Source organism: Phragmites australis, chromosome 15 (genome assembly GCF_958298935.1).
Source record: "Phragmites australis chromosome 15, lpPhrAust1.1, whole genome shotgun sequence".
Taxonomy (NCBI): Eukaryota; Viridiplantae; Streptophyta; class Magnoliopsida; order Poales; family Poaceae; genus Phragmites; species Phragmites australis.
In genome coordinates this window covers 3,456,533-3,474,008 of record NC_084935.1, presented here as the reverse complement: position 1 = coordinate 3,474,008, position 17,476 = coordinate 3,456,533, and the positions used below count along the sequence as shown (strand labels likewise).

General features: G+C 44.1%; 2 protein-coding genes across 5 annotated transcripts; both read right to left on the bottom strand.

Annotated features, from left to right (window-relative positions):
• Nucleotides 1-2,925: 2,925 nt before the first annotated feature.
• LOC133892981 (signal peptidase complex-like protein DTM1) lies at nt 2,926-8,778 on the bottom strand. 4 transcript variants are annotated; one of them, XM_062333964.1, is made up of 3 exons: nt 8,359-8,758; nt 5,449-5,520; nt 2,926-2,965 (listed from the first exon to the last, which is right to left on the bottom strand). In XM_062333964.1, exons 1-3 carry the CDS (start codon nt 8,607-8,609, stop codon nt 2,941-2,943), a joined length of 348 nt encoding a protein of 115 aa, XP_062189948.1. In that variant the 5' UTR covers nt 8,610-8,758; the 3' UTR covers nt 2,926-2,940. The 4 variants fall into 4 exon arrangements, with proteins under 4 accessions (XP_062189948.1, XP_062189949.1, XP_062189947.1 ...); XM_062333965.1 differs by lacking the exon at nt 2,926-2,965 and adding an exon at nt 5,170-5,368 and having other exon boundaries at nt 8,359-8,778; XM_062333963.1 differs by lacking the exon at nt 2,926-2,965 and adding an exon at nt 5,170-5,365.
• Nucleotides 8,779-15,828: 7,050 nt separating this feature from the next.
• LOC133893669 (multifunctional methyltransferase subunit TRM112 homolog A-like) lies at nt 15,829-16,659 on the bottom strand. Its single transcript, XM_062334758.1, has one exon. The coding sequence runs from the start codon at nt 16,500-16,502 to the stop codon at nt 16,107-16,109; it is 396 nt and encodes a 131-aa protein (XP_062190742.1). The 5' UTR covers nt 16,503-16,659; the 3' UTR covers nt 15,829-16,106.
• Nucleotides 16,660-17,476: the final 817 nt, after the last annotated feature.

Genomic DNA, 17,476 nt, shown 5'->3' with positions numbered 1-17,476 from the left:
GTGTAGCACCGAGAATGACGACTACAGGAGATTGAATAGGCGCCTTAAAAATTTCTTACAAGATAGATATTATACTCTTTTTCACCCAATACATCCCAAACACACACAAATAGAAGTATAAACTTTAGAGAGATAAAATGAGAAGAAAGTTCTAAGGCAATATAACTCCACGAATAAAATATGAACTATAAACTCTATTCAAGACCATTATATGTGTCTTTGAGCACAAAAGGTTGAAATTGAAACGAAAAATAAAACAAAAAGATAGTCACCGAAAAAAGCGACTCTCCAAGTTTATGGTCTAGAGAAAAGGGGATTTAATAATTTCTTAAATACATAAGAATATGATTGTTTATTTCTTTAGCAATAAGAAGAATAACTTCTAAATGTTGAAAAATTGCAGCTCAAAGGTAGAAACGAAAATCAATAAGAAAACAACAACTGAAAAAGGAAAAATTGTAAACTTGCAAGTAAACTAATATAGAGATACTATAAGGAGGGTGTCGGTGTATTCAGAACCAGGGGTCCCCAAGTCCCGAGGCCAGGCCGGCCATCCACCATATGTCACCACCCTGCAAGATAAGAAGAGGCTAAGCCCCGGGAGAAGGTGCTCGTGGCCGCCGCCTCTGGTTCCCGAGCACCCTAGTTCCCCGATGATCCGCAGAGCCCAAATACCAAGAAGGAAGTGCTCGGGAGAGAGTGCTCGGGGCTACACGTGGTAGCCCCCAAGGACTCGGTGCCCCGAAGGTCCCACCGAAGTGCTCGGGAGAGAGTGCTCGGGGCTGCACGTGGCAGCCCCCGAGGACTCGGTGCCCCGAAGGTCCCACCGAAGTGCTCGGGAGAGAGTGCTCGGGGCTGCACGTGGCAGCCCCCGAGGACTCGGTGCCCCGAAGGTCCCACCGAAGTGCTCGGGAGAGAGTGCTCGGGGCTGCACGTGGCAGCCCCCGAGGACTCGGTGCCCCGAAGGTCCCACCGAAGTGCTCGGGAGAGAGTGCTCGGGGCTGCACGTGGCAGCCCCCGAGGACTCGGTGCCCCGAAGGTCCCACCGAAGTGCTCGGGAGAGAGTGCTCGGGGCTGCACGTGGCAGCCCCCGAGGACTCGGTACCCCGAAGGTCCCACCGAAGTGCTCGGGAGAGAGTGCTCGGGGCTGCACGTGGCAGCCCCCGAGGACTCGGTTCCCCGAAGGTCTCACTCAAGTACTCGGGGGAGAGTGCTCGGGGCTGCACGTGGCAGCCCCCGAGGACTCGGTTCCCCGAAGGTTCGCGCAAGATCATTCGACGACCCGAAGGGTCCCGTCGTCAGGGTGTCATCCAGTCAAAGGCCCAATGCCGCATTTAATAGGCACGCGCGGCCTGACATCCTGACATTCTCAGCTGCCCACGCCCCAGTGTCAGACCCTGCCATGCACTGGCAGGAGGGGGGGCGTGGGTCCATTAAATGCACGGGTCCCGTCCCGTTTCATCCGGGTGCCTCGGGATAACGTTGCCAAGATCGAAGTGCTCCATCTGCCACCCTGCCATGGCGGAAGAACAAGACAGGGTGGGCGCCCCGGACACATCTGAGGCTGCCCGGCGGGCCCCCTTTATGGCGCCCGAGGGCTTCCACAGTGGCGGGTGGTCGGATGCGCGCCGCATTTCTCCACCGCCCCTGTCACTTCGTCGAGATGAAATGATTACGCCTTTCTCCGTGGCACCTTGGCATTCGCATCCTCTCTTTCCCATTCAGGATATGTTGAGGTCGGCGCGCCTATAAAAGGAAAGGATGGAGAACACTAAAAAAGAGAGGACCCCCCGACGAACAAGACCGAAGGAACCGAAAGTGTGTGAAGAAGAGGACGCAGACGCTCGAACCAGCTCAAGCCAAGCTAGAACACGAGAGCCTCAAGCTCTTTGTAAACGACTCTCCCCTTAGAACCAGATACATCCTTGAAGAATTCCCTTCAAGGATAAATATAGCGCTCACACAGGAGTAGGGTGTTATGCCTCCGTGCGGCCCGAACCTGTCTAAACCCCGGTGCACCCACTTTTTTCTCGCATTAGGGCGATCATCTCCCGCCAGCCATCGCATTTGTTTCCGTTCCCGCTTATTTCCCACACAAGCTTTTCCAGGATCATCCCCCCGGCCGAATCTCTAAAAAGGGGTCTCTCGGGATCCCTGCGACAGGAGTTCACTCTCCGACAGAGGGCAATTCAAGCATATACAAAAACATAGATTTCGTTATTCAAAACGGTCAGTCTTTTTTAGGCAAATTATAAGGATTTTTCTCTCAAAACCCTCACATATTACATAGACTAAATACGTATCTTGCTCTCTTCTAAAACCCTAGCACTAGACTCTCAAATATGTGGTACAAGAGGCTTAAGCGGTTGGTTCAAACTCTCTCATAACCCTACCCCTCTATTTATAGACATAGTAAACTTGAACTCTAAATTTTTTAGCTTGTTATCAAAATTCGTCTCTATTATAGTACATTCATACCTACCATCGAAGATATTTTGGTTCAATTTTTGCTTTGTCCATCGAACGGCCACAGCGTCTTCACAGCTTAGTTTCACCTCGACGCAAGCTTCGCGATGGTGCCACATACTCATCTAATCCTCCCACGATTTTAAGGCCCAACCGTGAAACCCTATACACGCTTCTCAAAGCATGATTTACCACTTTGATTACACCTTAAGCAAGCACTCTGATGTCGACACGTGTACTCCATCTTGCGATCCTGATTGACCGCAAGTCTCTCTTGCTTTTAATCCCTCGGGCCGCCTTGTTACTTGCATTGGTATCCCTTTCACTTGATTTTGTTAATATGCCGTCTTCATACTTTGTTTAATACTTTGCTTGATCTTCATGTGTACAACTAGGATCACATTTGACTCCACCTAACCTCCTTGATGTCGGGCACCAAGCACGTGCTTAGCCCCAATCACTCACCGTCGACCGTCAAGTTACATCTGTCACCTGCACACTATGAGACAAGGAAACACATTCTCCAACTCTAACTTCAATTAGTCTATAATTAATATGCTCAAACCAAGCTCAAGCAATCTAAAACTCGACAAATCAAATCAACAAACGTAGCTCAAGCAATTTAAAACTCGACAAACCAAATCGATAATCTTGTCAATTACTAATCACATATAAATCAAGACATATTTTAATTTGATTTCTCAGAGAGAGGAGGAGACGCCAGAGGAGAGAGAGACCGAAGGGGAGAGGGGCACCAGAGGGAAGAGTGAGCCGGAGCGGATGAAGGCCGAAGGGGAGAGGTGCGACAACGCACGGGAGGAAGAGAGGATGGCGCGCTGGACGAAGAGAGGGCGGCGAAAACGGGCAGGGCTAGGCCCTGCATCGCGGAGGGATGACGAGCATGGCTACATGCATGGCTACGAGCACGAGACGGCTCGGCGGCTCAGGACGGCGTGATGCCCGCAAGGAGTGACCGATGGATCCCTCCCTCACCGACATCAAGAACGACACCTATGCCTCTAACTTCCTCATGTACTCCTTCAAGGTGCGTGTGTGCTTGCAGGAAGTGGCGTCGGCCGCAGTAGCGCCGATGACATGCACCATAGCCATCGCCAAGCATCCCGCCACCTTCCTGTGCACACCACCTTATTGTGTTGTTGCGACCCACCGAGCACTGCTATAAATAGCCCCAAGGCCCCTCTTCCTCTCCTGCTTCTCTCCCGCCCAAAAATAGAGCCGTCGTTGCCACTTCCCCTTTCTTCCTGAGCTCCGACAACAGCTATCATCACTCCTCGAAGCTCCATTGCTAGATCCGAGCACAGCACTGTGACCGCCACACTCCCTAGTTCCATTTTACCGCTCCCCCAACCTTGATTCGCGCTGAGCGTGACCACCCTCCCAGCCACCCCTGTTCCATTTGGCACAACAATGCATCCTTATGGCACAGTAAAATTTGCACAAACAGTCCAACCCCTGGATACTGGATTCCAGTGTAGTACTGTAGAAAATAACTGCAGCCTGCAGTGGGCATGTCGGCGCATCGGAGCCTATGCTGCCGCCTGCCTGCCTGCCACAGTCCTGTACCGATTAAGGTGTGGAAGCACAAAAGGGAATATCTCAATCTGGCATCTGGGCCCTGCCCCGGGACGGAAAGTATACTCTCCTGTACGAGAACTGAGAAGAGAATTCGGTCCGGCGTGCGTCGAGAGATCGCGTCGTCCAGACTTCTTTCTCCGATTCCAATCTCCCGCCACAAGGCATGCGAATGTGCCCGGCAGGGAGGAAGAAGGCAGATGCCCGACCCTACCAACTCCTCGTCCCTCTAGACGATGCCAGCAACCGACCCGAGTGCGAGCCACGCAAGAAATCTACTTACTCCTCAGTCTCCACACATGACAAACACCCCCAGCCAACACGCTCACCATCGCGAACGCGACGTGGCCCTCGAGTCACTTCAGGTTTGGTTCAGCGCCAGCGCGCGCCTTGTCAAAATTGACGCGAGGGCCTCTGTTTGGTTCAACACCCGCGTCTTCAGCAAACGCACCCATGTCTATGCAATTTCGCGCCCACACGCGGCCGATTCCGCGGCGGCTAAATAATGCGCCAAAGCTCAATCCAAACAGGCCTTACTCGGTGCTTTTTTTTAACACCGGTATCCCTTTTCAGAGCTTTCTTTGAGACCTTATAATGTAGTACGACGCCACGAGATCGATCTCGGACGGGCTGGCTCCACGACGGATATTTAATTTTTAACTCGTTGCACATAGACCCTACAAGGTGTTATAGGTGACTCCTGTCACCTTTAGTAGGTTAGATGTATAATATTTTAAAATAACTATATATTTTTTGTAAATATTAAAAATAAAATATATATAAAAAAAAGGGCAACGTGGCGCCCGTTTCCAGGTTGCACCCAGCCCGCCACACATGCTGAGCGCTCTCTCGCCCAGCAACATAAGAGTGAGAAGACATTCGCAATAGAAACACAAGATCTTTTGGGCTCACTTTCGATCACGAAGACAAAGTAACTGGCAGGACATTAAAAAAAACTGCGCAAGACCTATGAAGAAAGAAAAACTCGTGCGAGAATAGGGTATGACAGTACTACTACTGTACTACATATGTCCATAAGCCTTCAAAAATCAAGGCGATGAAGGTCTGAAGGAGATCTAGGCAGCATGGAAGAAAGAGTGACGAAGAGGAGAAAGAATAGAACCTAGTTTCATGTTTCCAACTAAGAATGATGATGTTTGCACATTACAAAATCCGCTAGTTACATACATCAACTTGTGTTGGGTGTTCCCCATCAGAAGATTTTCGTATCAGCAGCGTATAACACCAGGCAATATAACTGTCTGATCACAATGAAGAATGGCTGAGAAGGCACTGCCATAGCATTCTTCTTCCAAAAAAAAAAAAAAAAAAAAAAAACTTCAGTAAAGGGGGGAGAGACGGAGGAAGATTCACTAGCTAGATACGTACATCCACCACTTGTAAAGGCCAAACCCGTAGATCATCGTCAGCATGGCCATCCTGAGTGGATAGGGCTTAAACCTGCATGAGGTTAAAAAAAGGAGGGGCATAAAGGTTATTATTTGGGTAAAAAAAGGAGCAAAAACACCATTGGTGTGATGGTGGAGCCGTAGGTGCATGTCTCTACCCACTAGGGTTCAAATCCTAGTATGCATCTATTTAGATATTTGTGAGTGCATAGACCGAAAGTTATACTTTCGTTCATCTTAAAAAAAAATAGCAAATGACAGAGCTAAATCAGCAGCAGAACTAAAATTAGCTGTCTTAGTTTCAGCCACAACATTATTGATTGAGGGACGCGCGCACTGAGAAAATTCAAGGTGAAAAAACAGTAAATTAAAAAAAAACATAATTGTAAGTCAACCATTACGTCTGCCATACCTAATCTCTACTTCACTAGAAAAATTACGAGGCCTAGCTTTCTGAATGTGATCTGGTTAGCCAAAGAATGGTGTGGAAGTCAAATAGAAGGCACGATGTTAATACCCATTCGTTATTCGATCACCAATGACTATGCACCACAATTACTTCCAAAGATATCAGCCAAAATCTGTCTGGCAGAATTAGGCGAAAGCTCAACAACCTAGCGATATAAAATTCCAAACTAGAACATCAGCGCAACCAACCCATGGTAAAAACTTTGCCAACTTTCATTAGTTAGATAGTCAATAGCTGCACATACAAGCTTCACAGGCTATCATCAGGTTTTGACGAGCTTCAAATAACTATTATACCTGCCTATATTGTCAATAAATCTCTAAAGTCACTTATTGTGGTAAAACAATGATCACTTAGGTCATGGACCCAAAGATGTTAGATCTAGCAAAGCCTCAACCAGACGCAGAAAAATAAATAGTAGTTCCCCGGATAGGATTATCAGCAGAACAACTCGACCTCTTATTGCTTCAGTAAGTAACTTGTGAAACAAACTGGTAGGAAGTACAATACGTTAAACAAAAATATAGGGATATGCCTATTGTCCATGCGTTTCATGTCAACAACAAAACACAAGTGATCCTGATCTCAATCTTCTTCTTCTTTTTAAAGATAATTCCAGATTATTTCACCTTCGGAACAAGGGGTTAACTTTTATAACGAAATACTTTGCAGTTTGCATGTTTCACCTGACATCAAAGGTCAGGGTAGATTTGAGCTATCCATCAGTGTCTGGTAACTAAAAAGGCACTAACTACCAACTTACCTAAACAGCTGGGTAGTAGACAGTAGTTATTCAATTTGTTAGTTACTTTTCATATGTTCAAAGATAGGATTAGCACCTAAAGCAGAATGACTACAGTGACTTCAACCCTCTGCAGTAGTCAGAACTCAGAACACCCACATTCAAAATCTTCATCAGATCATTCTTATTCCGTCACTCATTGTAAGAACATACTGAATGAGCAACCAAAATATGGAATCAAAAGAACTAACTAAACTTAGCAATACACAAAAACAATCTAAAGAATTTAAGCATGTAGTCCACTCATTGAGATAAGAACTCTTCTGAAAGAAATTTGTTACAAGGAGTAAGGAACTAAGGGTCAATTTGCGTCTCTCGGTAAAGGTCAACTTACTTCAGCTCATGTTAATACTAGTTACGATTTGGCCTTCTATCGCCATTCTACAACCGGGGCCACCAGCACAACCAGAAAGCCCATATGTTAGTCGGCCTTTCATTTCTAACTTTTCTTAGTTGAATAAAATATCAGATAGCCTAAGACGAGTCTACAGATGCCTCCAATTGTGTCCTTGTCAAGAAACTAATTTAGTCACCATCCTAGATGTTACAGTGACAAGGTGATAACCAACCAGTAGAAATGTATACATCAAAGCAAACACGCAAATCGACCTGAAAGATGATAATTCAGCCACTCATACTCCAGTTGCTAAACCTAATCCATTACTCAAACACCAAAAACTCAACTGTAATTAGGTTCCAACGTTATGCCAAGAAACAACGGCTCCAACTTGCATCCGCACATCATCACTCAAATGTAGACTTCAGAAACTTCCCTCGACACAATCATAAACCAACCTCCAGCTGCTCTACGCAATAAAGCAATAAGCACTGAACATATGCCTCCGATAGCAGTATTAATAGCAGGAGGACCACCCACCAGCAACCCTATTATTCTGCAACTAAACTAGTTAAGACCCGCAAGCCCCTATCGCAAATGGCATTGCCACCGGGAGACAATTTTTTCAGCAGCATATCATTCAAGCAATTTGCTTTCTTCCCTGATCATACTGTATCTTCAGGGCCCAGCAATTGTTACGATTTTAGATCATGAATTAATGCAACAATCTTCTGGACCATGCAGAGATCAAGACGCACTCGATCTATTGTGTCGAGTTCACTAGGATCAGGAACAAATCTGAGTACCTGACCAATTCACTAGATTTTTTCCCTAAAAAAGATTGATCTTTTATGAGTACCCTCTCGAATGTGAAGCGACATGCCTAACTATTTGTCGGCAAGCGTGCATTAGACACTTCTCCGGAACGAGAATGAAAACCAAGAAAAATGGAATCCTTAAAAGGGAAATGGCTCTCTAAACTTTATCGTCCTCAAGTGCCTTAAACCCAGTTACGTAATTCCGCTGCCACTAAAAACAACGGGCAAGAAATTACATCTAAAATCAAAACTTTCATCAAGAAAAGAAATATCCCAAAAAAAGGCAATATGTGGCATGTACCCATCTCGGTCCCGCCTAAAGCAAGACCTGGTATGCCTAAAAAAACAAAAAATTGCTCAAGAAATGCAGCGATCTTTGACCCTTCCCGAGTCCCCAAGAACACCAACTCCACGCAGAGCTGGCCCAAACATCAGAGAACGGGGCAGGGAAGGCGGAGGCTTACTTCCAGACGTCGTGCTCACGCTCTGCGGCGGCGGCCGCGGCCGTGCGGCGGGAGGCGGGCATGGGGGTGAGCCACTGGGAGAAGTCGCGGTCGAAGAACTCCCAGTCGGGGAGGAGCACGCCGGCGATGACCAGGATGCCGAAGCCGTACGTGGCCGCCGCCTTCCGAAACGACGCCGTGGCCACCCCCGTCACCACCACGGCCGCCGCCAGCGCCACGAGGCTCCGCCGCAGCAGCTCGTCCCTCCCCATGACGCTCGCAGCGCCAGGCCCCTCGCCCGCCAGCCTCCTCGAACCTTCTCGAAGCTTCGCAGCGCGGCCGCGAGACGGAACGAGAAGTGCGTGTCCCTCCTCTGCAGCCGCCGCTTGCCTCGGTTTCCTCCCTGTGTGCTGGCTTGCTCTGTGCTCTGCGGGCTCTGGCGCCGCGACATGGACTGGGTCTATTTTTATTGCGGGGGCTAAGGGAGGTTTTGACAGGCAGACACGTGGGTCCCGCTCTAGTGAGTCGGCAGGCCACTGTCAGGAGTTAATGAAGTTATTAGCCCTCGTGTCAAGGCTAAACGCTGCAAAATCAAACCCGTACCGTACTCAACTCATTGACCATAATGGCTTTTTAGATCGGGTCCGTCGACAACTGCCAACCACATGCGAGGAAAATATTGGTGTAAATTAGCTATATAAAGTACAAATATCACACTCTTATCGTCGGATTCTAATTCGAAAGCTAATGTTCATCTCATCATCTCAATAACACGCAGTTATCTAGATTTTGCTATCGTGTCAGGTTTTTTTTTGTAGAAAGTGCTTAATTGAATGAGGTAATCCCACCCACTAGACGTGACCCGTTAGATTAGAATATGATGATTGCCATCTCTTGTTTGCACCATACAGCTTATTTACACCTAATATTTCCAACAATTTGAGGAGTCGATGGAAAATTTTGTTTTGATGACAGACTAATCCTATGCTTCCTCGTATATCTAAATGTCGTGTAGAATAAATTTTAGTTTTTTTGGTAGCTGTATTGGTAGCACTAACACGATTAGTTTTTTTGAACGAACTAACACGAGTATGTGGTTGAGCTAACTCAACTACGGTGGGCCCAGCCGCCAAACTGAAAGTGAGACCGACAAAATGGTATGTCCAAATTAGAGTGTGTAAAGACCGGCTTTCCAAAAGGATTTGGCCATTTTGCCCTCTAAAACAAAGTACCAACTGAGGACTTGGTTTGTTTGAGTTTCTGCTTTTAAGTTTTTCTGAAAAGCTGTGTTTTTTGTTTGTTTGAAAAGTTGTTTTTGGAAATAGGTTGTTGACTTCTACAATAAATATTTGGTTTCTCAGCACATAGCTTATCGAAAAAGCATATTTCAGCGAGCTTCTCAGCTTTAGTTTATTTTCCTCAGAAGTAGGCTTCTAACTTCTCCAGAACCGCGTTTGTTCTGGCTTCTGACTTCTGGCTTTTGTCAGTAGCAGAAGCAGAAAACAAATAGGGCCTAAGTGTGTGCAGTGGCGGAGCCCTATCTCCGGAGCATTTGGGGGTCCTCAACCCTCTCCAATTTTTGGTGTAGAAAATGAAGAAGAGGAGAAAAGGAAGAGAAGAGAAATAAAAAAAAAGAGAAAAAATAGGAAGAGATTCTTACTTTATAGTTCTATATCCATCACTAAATATTTGTAGACTAATTTGTGACTAAAAGATTGTAAGTGGTGAGTTTGAATGAAGACTCGACTTAATCCTACCCTCACAGAAATGAACAAATGATTGCTGGTCATGCAGCATGACAAACGTTTTCCAAGTTGCGCACCTTCTTGGAGACGACATGTCAACTGACACGTAAAGCATGCTTCCTCCCTGATGGGTTTTAGTTGAGCTGAAGAGACCGGCACATATTACAAGTAATTGTACAGAGATATATAAAATAAATAAGTAGGGTAAATGAAAACTTTTGATGTTTATATATGTTGAATGTACATGATGGAATGATATGTTTATTGGCGAGACATCACTTTTTAATAGACAACTCTATTATAATTGATAGTGTAATTGATCATATGAATAAATACCTAAAGGATGTCTATTTACTAGAGGTGTTTATTTGTAACACTCCTCTTTGATCAATTTGGTCATCCGTATATGTCACGGAAAAAACTCCTCCAAAAATCCTATAGGAAAAACTTAAGGAGAAATACAGTACAGTGATACGCCATTAAAACTCTTTTAAAATTTAATAAAAAAAATAAAAAATAATACATCATATATTAATTATTGTCTCATTGTAAACTAATATAAGAAAATATTAAAAGTAAAAACCCATAAACAAGTTTAAAAAATCATAGGTATAATATGTGGATTAATATGTCTTTGATACCCTTTAAAAATCTCAGTAGGGAAATTAAAAGATATGACGCTGGGCAAGCGGCACACGAGGCTAGCATGTCCTGGGCTAAACTAAGTATAGAATAATTATTCTACACTATATGTGCATATATATATATATATATAAAGTATATTTGGTATTTTTGGGAATATGTATTCTCATATATATATATTTTATAATATAGGAAGTATCTCATATAATAAATGTATGTACATAAAGCATGTAAATATATAAGATCATTCAAGTGGTACTATATTTTTTTAATGATTTATATATATATATTTTGAGTATATTACATTTTATGTATAAATATGGGCGACACGGCATTGGACGGGACGGCTCTCCCAGCTAGCTAGCGTAGCGGCGGGCGCGGGTGCAGGTGCAGAGGATCACGCCCCGCGCGGGGGAGTTGATGGCCGGTGGGCCCGGGACAGGTGAGGGATTTAAGACCGGGCTGGCGCGATGGCCGGTTTCGTGTACGCCTCCCCGCCGATACCCGCCACGCCACACGCAGCGCGGCTGGTCACCGGTCCACCGGTAAGCGGCTGAGGCGGGCCCCGCTCCTCGTGGTCAGCGTCCAGCGCCCACCGGCGGCCGGAGCCCGTCGTCTCTGCCGTGATGGATCATGCAGTTTTTTTTTTCTCACGGAGCTGGGGGGATGGGGAACACGGCTTGCGTGCTCGGAGAGGCGGAAGGCGTCGACTGCCCTGTGGGGCCAGAGTGCAGGTACTACTGATGCAAATTTGTAAGCGTGTTTTGTTTCTTCGTTGCCAAATTTGGCTTAGCCAAGAACCATGCTTACTGTGGCACTGCAGCAGGTACAGATTAATTTGATCATACTCCATCCGGTCACAGAATACTTGATGTTTTAGATAAGATCTAATCAATAATTTAAAACCAAATTTGGCTTAGCCAAGAACCATGCTTACTGTGACACTATCAGTAACTTTTTAAATGTTCTATCAGTAACATTTTAAATGTTTAGTTTGAAAACATGAAAATTATATGCGTAGATTTAGCTTTAAAATAACATTTTCATAATATCATACACTTATTGGTTTTTATAGATATATTTTAATAGAAAATAGTGGTGAAACAAGACATTGGAGACTGTGTCATATCCAAAAGTCAAATATTCTTGACAGTAGGAGTAGTTTTTTTAAAACATATGGATGTTAGTTGTAAAAAAATAAAGATTCTTCTTTTTTAAGGAACTCTCAGCCAGTGATTTGGGTCCATCAGAATTAATGGCTTCTTTTTACATAGACAAGATGTAATTTTGCATGATGCAGCTATCTTAACTAATCAGGTTTTGGAAATATGATGGTAACCGTTATAGCTGAGTGATTACCGATTAATTTGGTCCGCACCGCATTTAAAAATCAAACGATTACTGATCAAACTTAAATTTAAAATTCAAAAAATAAAAAATTGACAAAATTCAACCAATTTTTGCTAAATTCCACCAAATTACTATAGGGTTATTACAGTTATCGATCCTGGGTGGTTTTCAAGGATTTATGGAATTTGTGAACCCTTAACCGACAAAACCAATGAAACGTGCAATGCGTTGCGGGGCACGCATTGTAACCTTTCGTCATCTAACATTGCGCCACACCAGCTGGATTAATTGACCAATGAGATACAGTGATTATTTCTCGAGCGCAGCTTTTACCAAATGATAGTGGCGTAGCACTGGACAGTTTAAATCTCACTAATCATCCACCGGTACACCGGTACACACCACCAATGCAGCACGATTGCACCTCAAACGCCCACGACCGCCAGTGATTTCCAAAGCTTCGGTACTCCGCCAAGTTTACAAATTTGTTTTTCCAACGAAAACACGGTAACCATGATAATCGAGCAAAATTCGATGAGAATTGACTTAAAATTCACTCGATCAAATTTGAAATTCGGTGAGAATTCAGATTGAATTAACCGAACGATAACCGGTTGGTTTGCATCGGTTACCGACTACATTTAGCAATTTATCGACCGAATCTTCTATATTTTTCGCATTATCGGTAACCGATCAGTTTGTACTGGTTACCGACCGTATTTAGCGATTTATCGAGCGATTTTCTTGAATTTTAGTGAAACTAAAAAAAACAAAAAAATAACTCAACCTTGTAAATCATTAACTAATTTATCTGAGCTTCAAATCAAGTGAAACAAATTTTATCGGTTTCCTTGTAACATGATCTACATGATAAAAGTATTTATACTCATAAAAAATTTAAATATTTTCTGTGAGAACATGTATTTGCTAAACCAAGTTAAACACATAGTTTACTCCTTGTTAATCCAAAAACTATGAAACCAATTTTGGTAGTCTTCTTACATGATCATATGTCTTTTAAAAATACATGAACTCATGGAATAGGTATTGTAACATGCAGGATTGTGTAAATATGTTACAACTAGATTAATTCATAACTAACCCATCACACCTCCAAAATTAGTAAATCCACTTTTATTAGTTTATTATGCTATGCTTTATATAGGAAAAATAATGGTAGACAAGAAAAACTTAATCACAATGTTATTTCTTAACATATTCACTTTATGCTTCTGAACTTTGTAAAAATCATGAAGAAATTAATAAAACTCTAAATGAAGTGAAACCAATTTTAAAGATACTCTTAAGATACGTCAAAAAAAATATGTGTTTGCATGTTAAGATTTTTCTTAACATGAGTTAATAAATGAGTTGCACGCTTTAAGTTTTTTCCTTTTTTTTTCAAATTTTCTCCCTATAGAACATGATGCAAACAATATTATTTTTGAAAAAAAATCACAGAAGTTCTTAGAATTTTCTCTAATTTTTAGAATTTTTCTGATTTTTTTATTATATTTTTAAATTTTTACGATAACCAACGAATTTGTTAACCTGCTCGCCGCTCGCTGTTGCTTCAATCTTGTAACTGCGAAGCACTGTTTGCGTTATTGGCTTCTCTCTCTTCTTTTTGCCATTCAATGACCGTGGATCACCATTGGATTGCATTTAGTAGGGAGGTTGAAGATCTAAATACCTGATGAATGATGATCGCCATGGCACAGAGACTAACCATTTTTACTGGGCCGTGGTACCAAATCCCTCCACGCGGGACGGTACAGAACACTAATTTTAGTCGTAAAAACATTTTGAATCCATACCTCTGTGGTAACCATTAGCATATGTGCACATATATGGAGGGTGGGAAAATAGAATCTCACGAAATACCACTCCAAAGACTCCGAAAATATAAACCGATCTTTTGAAGCTCATGACAAATCAAGAATGAAAAGACATGTTTGGAGACAAAGCAGCGCCGTGTTCGGACTCACAGATAATATTCTGATGCATAAGCAGTTAAGCACGCCTACACCCCCGTCTCCCGAGCCATTCTGCCAATGGCTGCCATCAAGTAGGTCAAGCATCGCGAGCACAAAAACGACACCATTCCATCGCCTTCGCCCGACTTTCCGTAACTGAGCACACAACTTATGTGGCAATTTTCTCTGACTTTTCCAGTACACAGTTGAAGGATCTTTATCCATCTTTATCACAAAGAAAAAAGATCGAAAGACAACTATTTGGTCACCAACTCACCCACCAATAGTTGTGGTTTCCATAAGCTAGTGGTTTGATATACAACTAGGGTTCCTTCAAATTAAGTGCGAAAATCCAACACAAATTCAGCAGTGCAGTGCTGTGCTAGATTTGGGTTTCATGGTTACGAAAACCCAGAGCTTCAGAGCGATGGTCCCAAGTCGCAAGAATTGACTCCACACCTATTTGATATGAAGGTTACCTATATATGCATGAGCTGTATTATGTGTTCATCAAGTTTTTTTTTCTGGTAACAGTGTGTTCCTCAAGTATTAACACCATAATAAACACATAGAAAAATGGTTGTGCAACATATAAACTCAGTAAATCATATGCAACACAAGGCTGAAAGTATATTATCTGTAAAAAGTGTCGGTGCATTATTCTAACAAAAATAATACTTCTGAACTGTATCCAAATCAAGACACCCGTATAAGCATCTTCAGAATAATTGTATAACAACTATCTTGAACTATGTATCGATGAAATGTAAGCGGATAACGCCATATGACGACACAAGGATGAAATCTTTGCTTACATATTCAGAATGATAGAATCACAGATTCCTATACTTATCGTAGGATTCTACACCATTTGACAGCAATTTGCAGTCAGAATCATATGAGGCAAACACTATATCAGATACTTCATCATTGCAAGTTATAACTGCAGCTGATAAGGGCATAAGGCAAACACGTGCCCTATCACATAGTTAGCATCAAAAACATGTTGATGGACACAACCCAATGAGGAAATGAGATGAGTGAGGCATGACAATTAACAACTACCAAAAGAATGCCCTTCGCAAGAAAAAAATGATCACAAAACTTGGGTTAAGAAAAAAGTTGGAAAACCCAACATGATTGAAATATCAAAACTAGGTAATTTCAAGCTAAGTTGAATCGAATTGTTAAACAAATAGTGTAGAGATGCATGCTCAAACAGGTATCAACCATAAATTCTCATACAAGATATGATGAGATCCAAGCAGATGCAGACCAACCTTACGAGAAGAAATTATAGGATTTGTATACTGAAAAACTCCACCAAATCTGGTAGTTTGGAGGGTGTCATAAGCAAATTTTCAGTTAGGCAATATCAGAAATTTAGGAATCACTAGCGATGACAAGAGTCAATGTCTGCACTAACACCAAGCACACTTCTACGCACTTATGTTCTCAAGCAACACTGATAGCAAAGCTGAAGGCCTAGCATCAAGTTAAGCAAAATCAAGCAATTCCAAACCCCAATTCCAGAATCCTAAAAAACAACAATTAACCTAAACGAACTGAGCTAGCGCTTCCAAAAATGAGTACCTGCCTAAGGCCCGTCTACAAGAAAATAGTCAACCAGAAGGCAATTTCCTCAGGTTTAATATCCTGATAACAAACTGTTTCCTATTCAGGTACCATTGTCAACCAGAACCAATTGCAGCCGTTAAACTCCCTACCAGACAAAATCACTCCTAGCACCATTTCCATACCAAAAATTGCTCACAATCTGAAGAAATTACAGCGTTCCTCTCAATTTCTGTAGTCATAGGGCAGCAAACACATTGTCCACAGTTCACAAAAAAGCATGAGGTATATCAAATCACCAGCACAAAACCGCAATTCCGAGCAGAACAACACGGTTATCTATCAAATTATAACGTCACGATCCGCATTTCATACTTCACAGACATAATCCGAGTAGTCCAAACCATGGATCCCTAGCTGACAACCGACAAACGAGCTGGTGAGTAAGTAAAGGCGGCCGGGGCGAGACCTACACACCATATCAGACCTCGTCCTCGTGGAGCATCATGTTGGGGATGCCCTTGTCGATGGGGAAGCAGCGGCTGCTCTCGGGGCAGACAAGGCTGCCCTCCTGGATGTGGATCTCGAGGAGCGCGTGGTGGATGCGGCGGATGGCGCTGCCCTCGACGTCAGCGGCGCCCTCGGCGAAGATCTCTTCCTCGGGCGGCTGCTCCTCAGGGAGGAGCTCGGGGAGGTCGAGCGCGCGGGTGGCCGCGACGAGCGCGCGCCAGTCGATCTTGGGGAGGACGCCGCGGATGAAGTCGGCGTTGAGCTCGACCTCCTTGGTGCACCACTTGGTCGCCTCCAGCTTCAGCGGGTAGCCGGTGGTCACGCCCCTGACATTCGATGCCAGCATGTTGTGCGTCAGGAGCCTCATCTCCCGCTCGGTCTCGGCCTCGAGCTGCTGCTGCTTTCTCCTCTCTCGCCGGAGAGGGTGGTCTCGTGCTGCGCCGGCGGCGTGCTGCGGCTGCGGAATAAAACCCTAGGTGGCGTTTGGATATTAGTGGGACAGGGACAGGGATACAAGAGCATCTACAACCAAGTCTTTAAATTTAGCTTGCTAATTTTTCATATAAAGCTCTTTGTCTAGATTTTACTTTCTATTTATTAGCGCACTCTAACTGTCTCTTTAAATTTAGCTTATTATATACCATTTGTTACCGGTTCCACCTAGCAGGCACAAAACAACAACAACAGCTCTCAAGCACAAGCATATCCGCATCTCCGCTCTTTGCTCTCTCTTATTTCTCCCTAAATCTCTCTCCAGCTCTTGGAGTCACTCGGCAACCTTGGTCTCCCGTGGCTCGACGACCTTGGTCTCCCGCCGGCACCTGATTCGAAGAGGAAGGGTGGGCCCGAGCTCCTACAAAGGCAGTTGAGATGGGTGAGCGTGGGCGGCCAAGAGCGGGCGGCTGGGCGCAGGGGTGGTGATGGGCGAGTGCAGGCAGCTGGGCACAGGGGCCTCTCAGAGTCGTCGTTCCATTCTCATGTTGTCCTAGCCTCCTCCCGCACCCGATAGCGAGCGGGTGAGGCTCGCTAGATGTAGAGAGGGAGGGGGAGGAAGTAGCGAGCCCCCAAATTTGGCGAGCGGGATAGAGAGTCGGTTGGAGTTTGATTTTGTTCTTTTTTTAGAAAATAGAATAAAGAGTGGGATAACAAGCTGGTTAGAGATCCTCTAAGAGTATCTTCAAGAGACTCTGTATATGACATCCTATAGCCATATTTAGATATTCTAGTCTAAAAAACGATCTCCAACAGATTCTCAATAGGTCTCCCTAAAATTACCGAATCCCAAAAACGACCTCCTCGTTCGCTACTTTCCCCGAGCAAGTCCTGTTCCATATCCGCCCC

Excerpts from the sequence above, each read along its gene's own strand:
- LOC133892981 (XM_062333965.1), bottom strand. The coding sequence starts at position 8,609 with ATGGGGAGGGACGAGCTGCTGCGGCGGAGCCTCGTGGCGCTGGCGGCG. Across the intron at positions 5,521-8,358 it reads CGTGAGCACGACGTCTGGAA|GTTTAAGCCCTATCCACTCA; the intron begins GTAAGCCTCCGC and ends AACCTCATGCAG. Across the intron at positions 5,369-5,448 it reads GGCCTTTACAAGTGGTGGAT|AAGAATGCTATGGCAGTGCC; the intron begins GTACGTATCTAG and ends TTTTTTTGGAAG.
- LOC133893669 (XM_062334758.1), bottom strand. The coding sequence starts at position 16,502 with ATGAGGCTCCTGACGCACAACATGCTGGCATCGAATGTCAGGGGCGTG.